The 17,943-nt window shown below is 42.1% G+C and overlaps 1 protein-coding gene across 1 annotated transcript in view; it reads left to right on the plus strand.

Moving 5' to 3' along the window:
- LOC133024656 (neurexin-3b) overlaps window positions 1-17,943 on the plus strand; it is a 210,827-nt gene that overhangs the window by 172,965 nt on the left and 19,919 nt on the right. Inside the window, exons 14-15 of the mRNA XM_061091820.1 lie at window positions 7,305-7,615; window positions 12,009-12,011. Of these exons, the coding sequence (XP_060947803.1) occupies window positions 7,305-7,615; window positions 12,009-12,011 (314 nt within the window). The remainder of the gene's footprint in view (window positions 1-7,304; window positions 7,616-12,008; window positions 12,012-17,943) is intronic.

The raw sequence follows: 17,943 nt of genomic DNA on the forward strand, positions 1-17,943 counted from the left end.
CTCTCAGAAATACAAAGACCTCCATCCAAGCGCACACTGGTACGATTCCCACAACCTGAAACTGGAGCCCTGAAATATCTGCCAATCTTTGTTTTGAAATACAGACAAAACAATTCCTCGGGAGCGAGATAAATCCCCACGCGTCCCCGGGGCCAAACATGATTAGCCCTATCTAAGACACAATCTGTGTCCCTCTCAGAACTCAGACTAAGCTGAGAGTAGAAGCCGCGAGTCTAATTCATTCTTTCAACGCCATAAATTTCAGAGCGACCTGATAAATGATGAATTTACTCCCTGGCTTTGTCTGACGTCTGAGGGAGAATAGAAGTAGGATAGAGGGAAAGTACAGAGGGACACGGGTGAATAGAAAAGAAATGCAGCCACCCAGGGAATACAGAATCATTTAATGGAGTAGATGACTGGAATACGTTGACAAAAGGGAGAAAGAGCTGACATATAGACCGACAGATGGGTAGGAAAGCAGAGGAAGGGATAGAAGAGAATGGGGAAGTACATAAATCATACCAGAATTGGGATTGTAGCTGAAGAAGTTTGATTTAACCAAGAAGGGTTGAGAGCTGATTGCACTGGAGGGAGACAAGAGAAAAAGAGAATAGCCTGGAGCAGATGAAGTAGCGGAGCAGCTAGATGGATGGTGGGCTTCAGAGAAAGGAAGAAGAGACAGAATCCTGAGGAGATGGGAAGAAAAGCCTGAGAGAGACCGGGAGGAGGCGAGTCAGGGATGAAAGTCAGGTGTAGATTTGAGAGGAGGTGGGTGTTGCAGGATAACCAGAGGCTGCAACAGCTAGCTATGTAGCTGGGCTGTGGAATGATGATTTTTTGGACAGGCCCTTGCTATACGAAATGTACTTATCATCCCCAAAATGGAGAGAATGCCAGGAGTGTGTCACAGTGGCCATTTTCACAGTTTTGATGCACTCTCAGCACCGGCCCTGTGATGGAGCCCCAGTGAGATAAGTCTGGCAAGTAAAGTGAATGAAACGAAGCGACCAATCAGCAGATGACTGTGACCGTGCCAGTGTGTTGACTGAATGGGTGCCACCACCAAAGGGGACACATGTAGACGTTGTTTTGGATGGGGGAGAAAAATGGAGGCGGAATGCATTTGGGCTTAAAGAACGCAAATTATATAAAAACACAAAGAATTGTCAAAGAGTAGCTGCATCAGGCAAAAACACACATTTGTCTTTTTTGTGTTAAATCAAGTTTGCCGTAAACCACTTGACTTTAACCGATGCAAAAAGTGCAATATATATGTAAAATTGTAGAATAAGAAAAGAGTTCAGCAAAGATTTTTACATTCGATAAAGTTTGTCAAGAAATAAAAACACTCAGCCAGTTTTATCAGGACATGCGTCAGTGAGGTTTTATCAGATTTGTCTGACACTCATTCTCATTAAAATATTGCTGAATTCTGATTGTTGGACAAAGATACACGACGAGTGAAAAGATTGCAGGCAAAAATGGAAATTTCCATCAAATGCCTTGAAGTGGCCACTTAAACATCCAGAAAAACTGTGCAACTTGTGTAGTGACCTCATGCTGACCTTATAGTCTTTATCTAAAAACTACAATTAAAACCCTTCTTCATTTATTTATGGGTCTTTATGTGAATGATTTCAAATAAACGTCCTATGTGAATGTAACTGCAGCAGCTGTGGCTAACAAGAGATTGTGGTGTAATGTTTTATTTGTTAAGATGTCATCGATCAGCAGAACAAAGGACTTACAATGAGTCGATGAGTTTGCCTGGAGGGCGAATCTTTAGTCTGTAATCTGTGTTCCCTGGTCAGATGGGAACAAGATAATCCTAGAAGATACAACTAAATTATAATTTTTTTAAATCATCATAACATAATAAATGTATACTGATACATAATTCCTCAGTATAAAATAAGCCACCATGAGCTACTGGTCACAAGCATAGATTCTATATAAATGATGGATGACATGACTGCTCCCCAAAAGTGAATCCAAAACATTTTGGTTGCCGCCTGGTTGTTGGCTGCCGTATGGATCATACATCATGCATTTCCATGTTAGTGGATGGAGGATTAAACTTAAAGGGGCCAAGTACATGTCAAATCAATTGGATGCTATAGAAACGGGATGAAACGTCTTGATTGACAGCTGACACTGGCTCATAATTGGTTGAGTGTGTGTATCAGCGGGACCTTGCCAAGGCGGCTCCTTAGCAGACTCTGGCTCCAAAAGCGAAAGACGGCAGCTTTCATATCCGGGCTGTTTTGGCTTCATTTCTGGATATTTGGAGTTGTGCAGACGCTTCATCCATTTTTGTAAACAGTCTATGGTCACAAGGGAGCAAGTAAGTCTGTGGCTGCCAAATCCTTGAGTGTATTGGAATGAGCAATGGTTTGTTTTAGTGTTAGAGAAGCAAATATTGTTTCGAAATCCATTAAATTGCTATAAGGGAATTAAAATAGCATTTCATGGACGTTTGTCACAGCCTTTCTTGTGAGGTTGATTAATATTTTCTTTCGGCAAATTATTAAAAAAAAGAGAGATGAGATTGTCTGTGATTAATGAGAATAGGCAGACGTTGGTAGAAACAAGCTGCACTAGTAAAAACAAGGTTGAACACTGTGTGCGGTATAAAAACTGAAATACGAGTTTTAGTTCCAGTAACACGGGCTCTGTGACAGTGACAAAACAGCAAACCCATAATGGCACTAAATTACCCTTTCCTCATTCCTCCAGTAAACTGAACGGTTGATGAAAAAATCTTTGAGAAAACGTCTGTCCACTCTGCTTTAGAAAAAAAACCTTGAAGGCAGAGGGAGTTTATAATAAACAGTAGTGCTTTCATTGGCGAGGTCATCCATTCCTAAGTCACCTTTGGAAATGTAATATCAAATTGACAAACTAGAGAGATTTTTCTCATTAGTTGAACAATTAGCTTGTGGTGTATTCATTACAGGGGGGACTGTCACCTCGTTAATCACCCGGAACAATGTAAGACCAATACCTGAGACCACAACGTTAGCAAGGCCCAGCAAGACTACACTTCCTTCTCTCAGCGTCAGATGTGACTTCACTAAATAACGACATGAGGCTAAAGTTGGGACATTTAAGAATTATAGTATATTTGCACATACAGGAAATTGCGTGTGGTTTGGTTCACTGTACATAAAACAACAATCGGACATAAAACAACAATATATACAGTACATGACGTCTTGTCGTCATCAGTGGACTGCGTCTACCTATACTTGACACTGATTGGTTCAGAGACAAACATGCTTTGAAGGTCGGCGTGTCGTCAACTCGGCTATTGTATTTGCTAGCTTTTGTGAACAAAGGGTATTTTACATAAATATAAAAAAATATAAAATAGCGGTTCAACGTCCTTGTCATTCAGTTCAAACATTACAATATATTGTCAGAGGCGAAGCCTACAAGCATCGTGCAAACCTGAACAATACCTGGAGATACAAGTAAGGCTCTTGCTTCCTTTTCTTCTTCTATTGTTATAGTTGCTTCCTGCAATTGATCTGAAAGTGAAAACTGTCCAAAGAAGCGTTTTCATACTGCAAACTAGTTTAATCAGGACCAAGACCACATCTTTCGGTCGGACTAAATCTTGGTTTGTTGGCCCTCACAGTGGTCTGAGGCACCTCTGACACCTGTTCTATTGGTTTGAATTAAACTGAGTTCAAAGGTCCACATGAAACAAGGTCGGTGTGAGAGCCCCCCGAGTTGAGATGCCCGCGGTGACCTTTTACCGATGCTGCTTGATCTCCCTCCCCTCTTATCCCCGCCCCAGTCCTTGACCCACTCTTGCCAAGCTTCTAACCTTTCTGTCTGTACTCTGGTTTCACATAGAACCATCACGCCTCCCTCTGTGGCCCTTGTCCAGAGCAGAGTGTATTTGGCTTCCACCTGAAACCTGCTTGAGATCAAAGAAATGGGGAGGGGAGTCCTGCTAGTTGCTGATTAACCCGCTGGCACGCTGCAGACACGGCCCTTCAGCTCCTTGAGCTCCCTCGCAGCTTCAGCCACGCTCCTTCTCAGCTGGCTGTAAGCTGAGCACTTGGCTGGTTTCTCCCTAAATACAACGAGGTATAAAGGGACGACGGGAAGATGGAATTCAGAGAGGCGGAGGAAATTGAGACAAGCTCATGATTTGTCTTATTACATTGGAGCATAATTGGCTGAATGAATGGTTTCATAAAAAGTGCGTTGCGCTCACTCTTAATATAGAGTTGTAATGAGCAGGTGAAAACTGTGCAGTTCGAAATTCAGCCAAACAACTGAGCAGTGGTAGCAGGCGTGAATTTGATTCTTCTGGGTGGAGCATTGAGCTATCGCTATCAAAGCACAGACACCTTTCCAGGGGGCCGTTTCTCACAGTCACGAAGCCTTGCCCTTTCAGTTGTGTTATAAATGTTGACATACCGGTGCATTCCTCTTTCCTTCCAAATGTCTCCCCACCAGGGTACCGAGTGACATCAGGGTGTCATTCATAATTCTATACAGGCTTCACACCCTTTTGTCGCACCTCAGTGTTTTCAAAGCACAGCTGCACGTCTCAATTCTCAGCTCTCACAGACGTACGGTGGCGTTCAGAGGGAATGCCCCTGTGATTGTCATCCTGGTACGTATGCAACGGAAAATTTCTATCGTGCTAGAAATTATACACACACAACCTTCCCTGTAAAAAGCTGCACTATTATCTTTAATTCCCATATACCTGGAACGGGTTAGCCGTGGTCTCGGAAGAAGGGAAAGTGTCAGCTGGGGCTCAGCTCTTTCTTTTACCCGACAAGCCTCCCACCACGTCAGTAATTATCTCATTTGTATGCATTGTCTTCTTCAAATCGGTGTCACTATGGGACTCCTCTCCCAGTAGGTCAGTACTTCAAATTACCACTTCCTCCTTTCACATTGCCGCCCTTTCCCCGCAAACTGGCTGCACGGCCGCCTTTCATCCAAACGAGCCACTAAACCAAATCATCCCTTGGCCCTTGAAATGTAAAAGCGGGTGGTGTCCAGTGGGAAGAATTAGTGCACATAAATTACCTCCAATGTGCTTCAGAGAAGAGCACTTAATACATTTTTAACCACTTGATGTCTTTACAATGAAATATGAGCAGTTATATGTGTAGACTCTGATGTATTTCCTGTGTTTTTTCCTATTGTTCCAGGTTACTTAATGCAATGTTTTATTTCCTTGACTGCTATGGATATGTGCTGTGCTTTTAATCAAGAGATATTCTGTTACATAATGGTGTGGAGTGTGCTTGATAAATGTGAATTTTAAACAATTTAAACTAAAGCAACAAAAAAAAAAAAAATCATCATAAAGCTTCTATAAATATTTCTAAACAAAGATAAAACTCATTATAAACCGACTGTATAAATGTGTGATGTCTGTTGCCATTGCCAACTGTTTCAAGCTGTTTGTTAAATTCTCAAACTTTAAAGGCAACAGCGACATTGAGCGCTATCAAATGGCAAATAAGAAAATCCCGTTCAAATATACCCGGCCAGTAGAAGATTGGCTTCAGGAGAAAGGTAAATCTTTATCGCTCTTCTAGAATGTTTTTTCTTTTTCAACTTCTGTCATCTCATCGGCTTGTTCCCTTTTCAACCTCTGAGAATGAATAACCATCCCTTAAACCATTTTAAAAAACAAGTAAAAGAGTAAACCGCTTTTTTGTTACTTTGTGTACTTTTCCTTTGTTTTCTTTCTACTTCTTCCCCCCTTTTTGTCATCGTCATGGTTTTTTAATTTTCGTTGACTCATTGTGTCCAGTTAAAGGGACTTGGAAGATATTTTAATACAGCGCAGCAACGCGGTTCTTTACGTATCAAGAGCTGCTAATCTCTCGTGCAAAATTGTCGAGGAGAAATCATTATCTATCCTGCAACAGTAGGCCAAATGTTTTGAGAGGAGAATTAGCTCCCTGGCTCAAATCCTCTGCAATGTTTGAGAACAAACTAATCAACGGGCATATCCCTTAGAAAACTTTCCAAACAGCAGGTACTTTTCCCTGCTGTAATTTATCTGACTGCAGTTATACACATCACACTCTATAAAAGCCCCTTTTGTTGGCTTGGTGGAGAGCTAATTGGAGCCTTTTTCTCGGCGAGGCGTCACAGTGGCGCCCTGAGAGAGTTGTGCGTTTCCGTCACTGAGACTATCGAGTCAGCGCCTCGTTTTTATGTTCAAAACATTTGCGGGGTTTTAAAAGTCTGCTCTCCCTCTTCTTGTCGTTTTTTTCAGTTTCGGATTCAATTTTTCTTATTCAACATAATACCATTATAAACTGCATTTAAAGTCCGCCGCACATAAACATCTTAACCTGATTATAAAGTCCCTTTAACAAACGTTTAAACACAGACAGGTCTGAGGAATCCCATTACTGTTGCATGGATGACTCCACACATGCTATTTCATTTTTCGCTTCTGTGATATGAACGTCCTGTCCCTGTCATTCCATGCCCGATGTATTTTGTATTATAATTGTGCGGAGGCCGCCGATGTAGCAGGCTACATGTCTGTAAATTATACAAAGAGATTTTTAATTATGATTCCTGTATTGTGAACGTTTGCCGTATTTTTTAGTTTTTAATTAATGCATGAGCAGTGTGTTCTGACAGCGATATTTAGGCTTCTCCTAATGAAATTCATCGCGGCAGGTAGTGAGTGTGTATTGCTCATACTTTATCATAATATGCCAAAGCCTGGATATGTATTTATTAATCATTTTACCGCATGAGTCCACTGCTTTGTCCACAGAATATTAGAAGTTCCTGCGCAACGTGTTCCAGCTCATTTTTCAAATCTTTTTTTCCCACCTGCATGTGTTCGCTCCCCTCTGATAATGCTGCTGTTGTTTCAAGCATTAGTAGTCTCTGTCAGTGCTGCTTTTTCTCGTATATCAAGAGAAAAAGCCTTCCTGCCCGAAGATAACAGTGCATATACAGTAGCTGCAGTCGTTTAAAAAGAACAGAGAGGTTTTGGTTGGTGGGAAGTGATAGCTACTTTTATCTAAAAACATGTCGAGTCACCATTACAGTTCTCATCATTTTATCTCCATCCACACTCTTTTAATCGAGCAGTGAAGCAGGACAGTATGAGAGTTAACATACATGTTTAATGTCTCACTACTGCATTCATTTTTCAAACTGTAGTCCCTTGTAAAAGTGGTACAAGTTACATAGTGGTGCTTTATATAGCAGCTCCATCTGTCACATCACATCATCCCTTCATCCGTCCTCATACACCCGTTAATGCTCTCTCTCCCCACCCGCATCAGGCCGGCAGCTGACAATCTTCAACACCCAGGCCACTATCTCCATCGGTGGAAACGACCGCAAGCGGCCCTACCAGGGCCAGCTCTCTGGCCTCTACTACAATGGCCTTAAGGTCCTCAACATGGCTGCAGAGGGCCACGCCAACATCAAGGTGAACGGCAGTGTGCGGCTGGTGGGCGACGTGCCGACTAGCCGGGGCGCGGCACGCACCACCACCTCTGTGCCGCCGGAGATGTCCACCACCTTCATCGAGACCACCACTACCCTGTCCACCACGACCACCAGGAAACAGCGTTCGCCACCGACCATTCAGGTACAGCAGCAATTGACGTGATGGGATACAAAGGAAGCTGTGTGTATGAGTGTGTATGATATGAAATTGCAGTGAGTGTGTTTGTTGGGTGAGTTGCTATGTGATACAAATCTAAGACTGAAGTTGAACAGTTGAATCGTTTGAAGAGGTCAAAACAAGTATTGGAACACTCAAAAAACGATCAGACAGGGAAGAATCTATATATCATATCGTTATTAATCAGCTCTTTTATTAATAATATTTATTACATTAAAATATTTTTTACATTTTCTTAAAAGATTTGTGAAACATTTTGATAAATACACCTAACACCATTTTTTTGCCAAAACAGACATTTATAAATTTGTATATTCGATTATTTGTTTGCCTGTCACACCTGATCTTATTTATTTGCTCTTCATTATTATGCAAATTTTGGACAGAGGTGTCAAATATTCTAAACACATAGAAGCAGATACACAAAAGCGTTGTTTTTAACAGCATCCATGTTTTTTTCCAAAGTCGTTATGATTTCACAACTCGGGTAAAGGGATCTTTCTAGGAACAAGTAATTGCCCAGTCAAATCCACTGTTTACCAGAGTGTGTGGCATTCAGGCGTTTTTTCCTTCGCAGGAGATTTGGATACTCTTGCTGCATACTTGGAGATGTGTGAAGCACGACTATCTGGGCTCTAAATGTTCTGTTTCCTTGATTCAAATTTAAAGTGAAACGTCCAAAGGAAACCTAAGGCAGTTTGTTATGTGTTTTGGGGAATTGAGTGTGGGCGGATTGTAGCCGCGCTGTTTTTTCCACTACTAACTCACTCAAGGTCAGGATACTGTATTTCTCATTCTATTGAGGATTGAAGTGCTGCTGTTCATTGAGGTATACAAAGCCGACCTTGCTGCTTCCCTCTCTCTCTCTCTTGCTCTCTCTCTTGCCTTCTCTCTGTTTGTCCGTCTCTCTGTTTCTGTCTCTGTCCGTCTCGATCTGTCACTCACCCAATCTGGCCTAACAGAGGCCTTTCTCTAATATGTCCCGAGTCCAAGCCAATGAATGTCACTGCCGTGCCAAGAAAGTAATCACACCGAGCAGTCCTTTGACACCCAGAGGACAAATTGAACCATTGGTTGTTCATATTAAAGCCGTAACTCTCCCTCAGGGGTGAGCCTGGGTTGGGGAGAGGTTGGTCGGTGGACGACAAAGGGGGAACCACTCAAATCAGCCTTTTCACCCCAACAACAGATTGCCTGGCGTGCAGTGATGATGGCCCCTCATGTCAGTGCTGACACTTAAATGTCTCTATACTGAAGGAGCAGGTGTGGGGAGGCCAGAGTCGAAGCTGTTAGAAAGCCACTAAAGACCTGGTGTCAAGCCTTCATATGTTGAGTTGGACGGTCTGGAGCCAAAGTAAAGCGGTTGATGTCCACTCGGTCCTTTTCTAAGAGATGAGTTATCTGGAGTAATGATGACTGAGCTGTGATACGTTGCACCGCCGTCTCCGCCACCATCAACAAGGTCACAATAGATAAGAAAAAACATGGCATCTCTGGGAAAATGGCATTTAGTGTCATAGGCTATTAATATCAAAGGAAGTCAATAAAGTTCTGTGTGTACGGCGAAAAAGAGCTTTTATATGAAGCGCTCTCCTTTTTCCAAGGTGAAATGATGAAGTGATACCTCTTTTGTCAATACCCAGGATGCAGCTGTTAGATGCAGGATGCTGCACTTTCAATACAAATGTAGGCTGTTTGTTTTTCTTGCCCTTCCTTTAACTTTCAACTTTTCACTTTACCGTGTTGTGCTCCTTCTGAGAGCGCGCCTTGTTCATTCTTCTTCCACAGGCTCCCATGGCAGCGGCTGCCTTGATTCACACCGCGGTGTCACAGAATTTCATTTGCCAAGGCCTTTAATTTTACAGTTCCCTGGTTGGCTGTCAAACGCTGTGGTGTGAGAGGTAAGGAGAGGGCCCGGGCCGGTTTGGCAGATTTCTCCAGCCCTCCGGGTAGGGGAGTAAAGGGAGCCGAGCTATCATTAGTGATGTATTGCAGGGCTGAAAGCGAGCTATAGGCATCTGACACGGTGCTAGGTTTAAACGCGCGTGCAGCTCTGTGAGCGACAGGTTGTGCGGATGTGTGGACCAAAACTGTGTCTGTTTTGGTATCTTCTCACACATCTATTTTTGTTCCACTTTAGCAACACGAGCGCTTTCCTTTTTTTGAGGTAGGAAGTGGTGAATCCCTCAACCTCTCAGGATCAACCGAGAGGGAGAGGCAGGGGCTGGGAGGTGGAGAGAACCAATCTCACGCTTAATTAATGATAGCTCCACAGGGACGAGCCAACACGATAGACACGTTTCGTTTTCTTTCACTCTCCCCTTTCGCTCTCCGTCACCGTGTTACTTAGCTCGTCTGTGGGTCACGCAGTCAGCCGAGGGAATCGAGATTAGCCTTGTCAAGAAAAAAGGGGCTTGCAATGTTTTCAAGATTCGATTTCAGCTCAAATCGCAGACTAATTAGTGATGTTTCTGTATATTTTTGGTGATTATATTGGAGATATGTTGGGTTTTAAAGATTGTTTTTACATTTCAAATGTTAAAAGCTTGTGAGATTTGATTTAATTTAAACACATGAAACACAAATATCTGTATCTAACTTTATACATACCAGTTAAATACAAGTAGAAATTAGACAAGTGTTAATTTTTTGAGTATATTTTTGGGTATATTTTGTATTCTCAAAGCAATGTATTATTTTTGCATTACAAAGTAATATATCTGGATAGTAATTTTTTAGAAAGTTCCTTAACCAGTTGTTGATGAGCTTTTAGATTATTTATGGATTTTTTTTAAACACAGGTTAATTGGGTTTATGTATTTATATAAAACAGGTTCAGGTACACGTATGGACATAATTGAGCTACATCCGCATAGTGTTGATTAGTAGATTAGCAGAATTTGAGTTTAAAGTATTAAACTGTTAATATCTGATAACTAGATGTGTTTTTAAACCTTCTTTGTTTCGTCGTGAATATTTAATTGTATTCTTCGGCCAAGTTTTCAGGTGCTTTAGATTATTTATCTTAAAAAAATTCCGCTTACAGAGAAACGTCACAACAATGAAAACTAATTACAATGGTCGTCTTTATCAGCTCAGCCCGAATCAGTGGCATGTGTCGGTGTTTACTCAGGAAGGATTGAGAGCTTTTCACTCACCGAAGCTTCATCAGCCACACAGAGCTTTTTGTCATCTGCTTTTTCCATTAAATGAAGTCTGCTGCTGTCTGAGAGTCCTGGAGATTTTCAAACCCACTGTGACAGCAGCTGTAATGAGTTGGCTCATCATATCCTTTATGAATATTATAAATGGTCAGAGACCTGGTGTGAGACGTGTCAACAAGCCGCCTCCTTCTGAGCATCACACCCACCGCAGAGTCGCCGCGTTTCATCCACTTAGCAGCAGGGACATTTCTTTGATCATGTGTCACAGAGGGGGGGTGACGAATGCTAAGTAACCACGTTAGTTGTAGCTGCCTGCCCTCAATCCTCACCCATGCACTGGATATAGCCACGATAATTAATGAATGCTGAAATGCCAATGTAGTGGCATAATAAAATCTCATGGGCCGATTAGTTTTCAGCTGAAGCCAATGCCCCCTGGCCCCACCTCTGGATCTGCCCCTGATTGTTTGAGAAACTTTCTTTATCATGAAAAATTGAAAAGTTCATTCAGAACAAAATTCCATCCCATCATCATAAATCCTGGATTAATTAGTTTGTGTTTGACCTAGTAGGGCAAATAAATACGCAAAACTGTAGTAATGCAACACTCAATATACAGTATATAAAGAAAACCAATGGAATAAATATTAAGCCCTAAACTTTACTTTTCAAGGCATTTAGTCTTCCTGCTTTGAAGCAACATAAATAATAACCATTCGGCATTGAGCTGCAGTTTTTAGTTAAGTGGTTTGTGTGGAAATTTAAACGGATAAATAATTATTATGGAAGTTATGCAACACACCATTAAAATTCTACTAGTAGTCTTGCAGCATGAAAGGCCAGTAAGGAGGATGAGAGATGAACTCCTATTAAGGGGGAACTCCATAGATTTTACACATCAAACTCTACTTAAAAGTCCCATGGAGCACTGCTATGAAAAAAACGTTATATAAATCATTTTGTGGCTCCAGTAGGAGCTGAATATTGGATAAATTGCATAAAATGATGTCACTTGAGTCTGTGTCTGTTGGGTCTGAATATTACAAGTCTACGATTTTAAAAAGAGAAAAGGAGGGGGTATTGAGCGGGAGAGAAAAGAGGTTTAACTTCAGACGGCTACGAGCACAACACACCTGAATCCTCCACAGAACCCCTCAGCTGTCAAGTTGCATTTTGGGTAATGCTGGTGTCAGCCTGTCATAACCTTGTCAAAAGCTGATTTGACAGGAGGAGGAAGAATGTGAGCGGTGTTGAGCGCCGCGGCATCAATGTTGACACTTAGCGTCCGTCGTGAATTTGTTAAAGTGGTGTTGTGCTCAATCAATGGAGAATAACAGCAGATTTATGTTTTTTTGTTTCAGCTCTCACACATGATTTATCTTCTGACTCCTTCAATCTCCGAACACCCCCACACTGTGTTGGAATCACAGATTTAAACAAGTCAATGTTTTTATATAGGGGCGTTTCCTGAAAGTCCAAACCAAGTATCATTTCTTTGTAAATATTTTTGTAAGATGTTGTTTCCCATTGCAGTTTAGGGAGCCTTTTAACATTCATACATGCTGTTGTCATCACTTGTGTGGGCTGAGTCTACGTATACTAGACACTGATTGGTTAGATGGGCGTGCGTCGGACATCAGCGTGTTGTCAACTCAGTGTGTAGAAGTCTTTCCATTTAAATTGAGAAAATGAAAGCATTGGTTCATTTCTTTAATTTCATTGCCACTGTAATGGCATCGTGGTTTTACTACCAACATTACAAAGTTCAGGCATAGCACTCAACACCAGTTTCAATGAGACAAGTGAAAATGTTTTATCCTCAAAGTTAAAAACTGAAAGGAATTTTGAGTTATAAGTAGGGCTGCCGCGTTCTTTTTCTCCTTCTATTGTTTAATTGTATCTCCTGCAATAGGTCAGAAAGTCCACACTTTCCAGATAAAGTGTTTTTCACACTGCAAACAAACTAAACAATGGATGAGTTTGATTGGAACCTTAGAGTACTGATTCATCGCTGAAGTACCTCAAGGTGAATCCATTCACAAGCTCTATTTTGCCATTCAATCTGTGCAGTGTTAAGTGATAAACAGGTCTGTTGTACATTTGGGTCAAATTATTAACCTCGAATGCGGCCGATGACTCATGACAACAACACAGACTTCGTTTAGACACGGGGAGAGAAAAATCGCAATAAACCAAAACAGGTATATCTTGTTAAGTGGCTTCCTGATCCCTTCAGCTCTGCAGTATTATGGTTGAACCAAAGCACAGATTTTACGCTCGCTGGTTTGATGTGTCATTTTGGGAATGCTCATTTATGCCAGGCTCTCGTGGGAGATCAGCGTCTCTCGTTCTCAATTAACTTGCGCTGCTGGCCTGAGATGTTTGGGAACAATTAGGACGGGAGGCTGCAATCTCGAGTACCGTGGGGGGAAACAGCTGGGGGAGAGACACTGAAAGTGATTTGCATGGCTGCCGTGTTAAAGAAATTGCACGCGTCCATCATTTTCATCCGGCCTGGTGCTCAGGAGACGGGAAAATGAGAGGTAAATTGTATGTAGTTTAAATGGCCTTTTTTGCTGCTGAGAGGCGGGAATTAATGCAAATCTATATGCGCTTGGATTCTTCTTTGGCAAAGTTTGATTTCTGTGTTTTCTGATGATTTTTTCATGAAGTGGAGAGTCTTTGTGTGTGTGTGTGATCCAATACAAAATCGTCACCCACTATAACTTTGCACACTACGTGCACTGCGTTTTATTATTCTAGTTGTTTGGAAAATATGTAGTCGGAGATAAAATGGAGTCAAGCAGTGAGGATGACTTGGTGGTCCTTTCACGTCCTGAAAAAAATAAAAATTGGGTCCATCCAAACTTGAGAAGCCGTCAGAAACAAAGAGAATTTCATTTTCTGCCCAAACAGTTCTCTGGAACGCTTTTGACAGATGCAAAAATACAGCAAATCGAAAAAGTGTTCTGAAAACTCACTGTAAGGCCGTATTTATTTTTAAACGTGCAACAATTTCTGACAAAAAACAAGGACATTAAAAGAAAGTAAAGAGACAAAGCAACTTGCAGCATCTGGTCATAAACCAGAATCCACTCACACTGTTGCTACACATGGATTTGCACACTAAGATATCATGATCCCCTCTCTTTTTTTCCTCGCCTCATCAATTTTTTTCTCTCCATAGTGCGTCAGCGATGTTGCTTAACGCCTGGGGATATATGATAATCACTGATTTATTCTCTCTTCAAGATGTAGCGAGGAAGGTGCTGTGCAGCTCGCTGCGTGTCTCCCTCCCCGTGGTAGTCTGCTCGATGATGTTTGATGAGTGTGTTCATCAGCTCACGGGTGTGAGTGTGTGAGCGTGTGTGTGTGTGTAGGCAGATCTACTCCTCTTCTCCACCTGCTGTCAGACGTCTCTTACTTTTCAGTTAGTTAGTCTCTGTGATCACCCTCCTTCACAACCAGCGCCCAGACCTGGCAGTAATTATGTAAAGGTCAAACTAGTAGCCAGGTATTCAATGGGATGTTTTCTTTATTCCTTCTTTCCCTTTGCTTCTGTCTTCATCACTATACCTCCTCCTACCTGTTTTTCTGGCGGCCCTGCTGGGCACCCGAGCTCCCAGTGAATTGTGGGAGATGAATGCTGGAGGTGAGCGAGTTGCTCAGTAGGGCCAATTAGCAGACGGCAGACTGATGGGAACTCTGCTGTTGTGCGTGGCTCATTAGGATTACACACACACACACACACATTTCCAAGCACACAGTTGGTACCGGGATCTCTTAATCTTTGTCTCCCACATCTGTATACGTGCGCAACCAATTCAAGCTATCGTAACATGCATATATTTCCACACACGCAGGCTTATATACACTCTCAAAAAACCAGTCAGCCCTGGTGCGGCCACATCCACTCACACTCAGAGGAACAATATCAGGATTCTGTGTCTGTTGCCAAATAGTTTCCCTTCTACCATCGACATGGCAAACTCATTCCAGCGCTGTCAGGCATTATCCGTCTTCTCTGTCGCCGGAGTGTGTGTGTGTGCAACGTTGTGACTCCATTTATGAATTTTTCATGTCACTTCATGTGCAACAGAATATGAACATAAAGCTATTTCCATTATACATCTCTGTGTGAACATGTTTGTGATTGCGATTATGTGTTTGTGATCGGGTGTGTTTGTGTGTGTGTGTGTGTGTGTGTGTGTGCGTGTGTGTGTGTGTGTGTGTGTGTGTGTGTGTGTGTGTGTGTGTGTGTGTGTGTGTGTGTGTGTGTGTGTGTGTGTGTGTGTGTGTGTGTGTGTGTGTGTGTGTGTGTGTGTGTATACTCAGGGGCAGTTTGTCTCTCAGTGTGTGAGAACCAGCAGCTAGCTACAGGGCCTTTGGACCATGGGGGTTTTTGTAATGGATGTCCCCCATGCCTCACAACACAGCTTATATAGATCCTCCGGGAATGAGTGTGTGTGTGTGTGTGTAAACCTGCTGTCTTGTCAGCCGGCACTGTCACGGCGGGGCACTCGCACACAAAAGGGGCAAGCAAACAGTACACATTAGTCTCACACACACTCTCACACACACACACACACACACACACACACACACACACACACACACACACACACACACACACGCAGGCAGTCTGTGTCTGAGCCGATCGGCAGGACATCAGTACATGCTCCGGGTGGTCCACAGGCTCACCTCATGCTGGGATGCCTCCAGGGATGGCTGACTGGTTACAAGAAGACGCACAACTAAAATCTAAAGCTTACAAGTAAAGCAACAAAGTGAGCTCCGAACCTCTCGCAGTGCTCATGAAAGCCAGAGCCCACCAAAACTATTAAATGCAAATAACTTCAACAGAGCACTTTAGTGTAGAGAATTTAAATGCCCTCTGATTATACAGCCTATCCTTGAGTTTCACAGAACAATTTTGGATTAAAAAAACATCCTAAATGTTATTCCAGGCCTCATATATCAAATGCATATTCTCACCCTCTCTGTACAGATGTCATCTATCCCCCAGCACATGCCAGTAGACTTTCATGGATTATCAAAGCGGAACAGTCGCTATTTAATCCTTTGCCAAGCCATTTTAGGGCGGCTGTGAGATCCCACACTCTTGATGGTGTTTAATTCACTTTTTTTCCAGCACAACGGTTCTGGGAACAAAACTATTACAAAAGTTAAACTTCTATCGCCAGCATTTTTTTTCTTCAACACTCAAAGTTAATCTATATCAGACTTAGGAATTTGCTGCTTTTCTTGTTGAAAACCTTGTTTTTACTTCTGGATCACCAGTTAATTCTTCTTGTTAATTGGTTAGTTTACTTTTTATGCGTGAACATGAATATTCCAACATTTGGGGCAATGTTCTTATTAAGGTTGCATGAGACCATTAATATTAATGTGACAAATGTGCCTCTGCGTTTGACACAGACATAGTTTGATAGACACTGTGATTTAATGAAGCCGACTTCATTTGCATAATGGTCCTAATATCATTGCAGAAGTTGATGATGATGATCAATGATTCATGAGAAAAGACTGTGTCGAACACAAAAAGATATAAAGTAGCAATATCATTAGATAATGTACCTCTCAAGTGTTTAGGACCAACTATTAGAACCTCCGTTTTGTCTGAGTTTAATAGAACATTGTGGGTCATCAGGGTTTTATGTCCTCTAAACACACTTGCAGTTTAGTTGGCTAAGTAGTTTGCCTGATATATATAACTGGCTATGGTGCACATAACAATGTTTCCTGATAATGCTTTCATATGTATATGCATATGTAAGCTTAATTGAATTAGACCAAGCACAGAACCCTGAGGAACCCTGTGATCTTCACTGGTGTACACAGATGACCCATCATTAATTTGTACAAACTGGAATTGATCTGATAAATAAGACTTGAAGATAGTTCATCATTGCATAGCTAAGATGGTGAAAGATTTATTTCTGTTTTGACTTTATTCTATCCATTTACTTTTGAGAGATGCTAGCTGCTTTATGCTTTCTTGGCTCAGAGAGATATTGAACACAACACAAGACAAGTCATTGATATTTAATCCGACTGCCTGTACAACAACAAGTCTCCCACAATCTTGAACTATTTCGACACCGCCACACCAACAGGCCCCCCCCCGAGCTTTGCGCGGTATATGATAATAAACATTGAAGGCCGTGGTCAGTCGGGGCAATGAATCTTCTCGCCCTGCTATAGTGTGAATATATTTGCTGCCAGCCTTTGATATGCTGTCTGAGTGTGTGAATTTATGTCTGTGCGTGGAGGAGAAAAAGAAATAGACTACATCTGTGTGAGGGTATTCACAGATCCATATATGCATTACTGTATCTGTGTGCACAGATTTCACCATGTGTCTTCCAGAGTCAATAGGATTTAATTAAATATAAATCACACAGACTGCCTTTGATCTTCCACAGCAATAATGTCTTCTGTTTCATTGCTCAGCTGAGCTGTTAGCAAGGCCAAGTGATGTTTCTCCTTTGAGTCCGCAGAGAGTTGGTGCAAACTACAATGAAGACTGTTGCTCTTAGTAGCAACGGGTGAGGAGAAATTGCAAGGCGCCGTGAGTCTGTGTGCGTCCACAGGTAGTCGTCCTTACATGTGCCGGCACGCGGCGCTACTGTGGGAGGGCCCAGACGTATGGTTTATGTTAAATCATTTCTCTGTTGGTTGGTGATTACGTTTCAACTTTCATCTTCTGAAAAGAGGCTAAATCAAATGCTTAATTTGGTTTGTGCTCATTAAGGAATGGAAGCCAAACGGGACCTCTGTCTAATTTGGGAGACGTAAAGCTGCCTGCGTCGGGCATTACATAACGCATTCATTGATTTGGTATTACTGCATTGAAGTCATAATAGCTTTTGGCTGTGAGCAGTACGGCAACGCTGAAATGGATTGAACAGGGAGCAGAGGATGTAGTCCACAAGGGGAAAGTGCAGGGTCCAGTTTCAGCTACTTGTTTCAGACTTCACACATTCTCAACAGAAAGCCAATCGCTCTCCCAATGGAACATATCCTCTTACTCATTGATTGTATTGTCCAAATTAGTGAGGTCAACTAAGGTCTATTTATAAAATCCATAGTCTCAAAAGCACGTCC

This window comes from Limanda limanda, chromosome 18, assembly GCF_963576545.1.
Source record: "Limanda limanda chromosome 18, fLimLim1.1, whole genome shotgun sequence".
Classification (NCBI taxonomy): Eukaryota; Metazoa; Chordata; class Actinopteri; order Pleuronectiformes; family Pleuronectidae; genus Limanda; species Limanda limanda.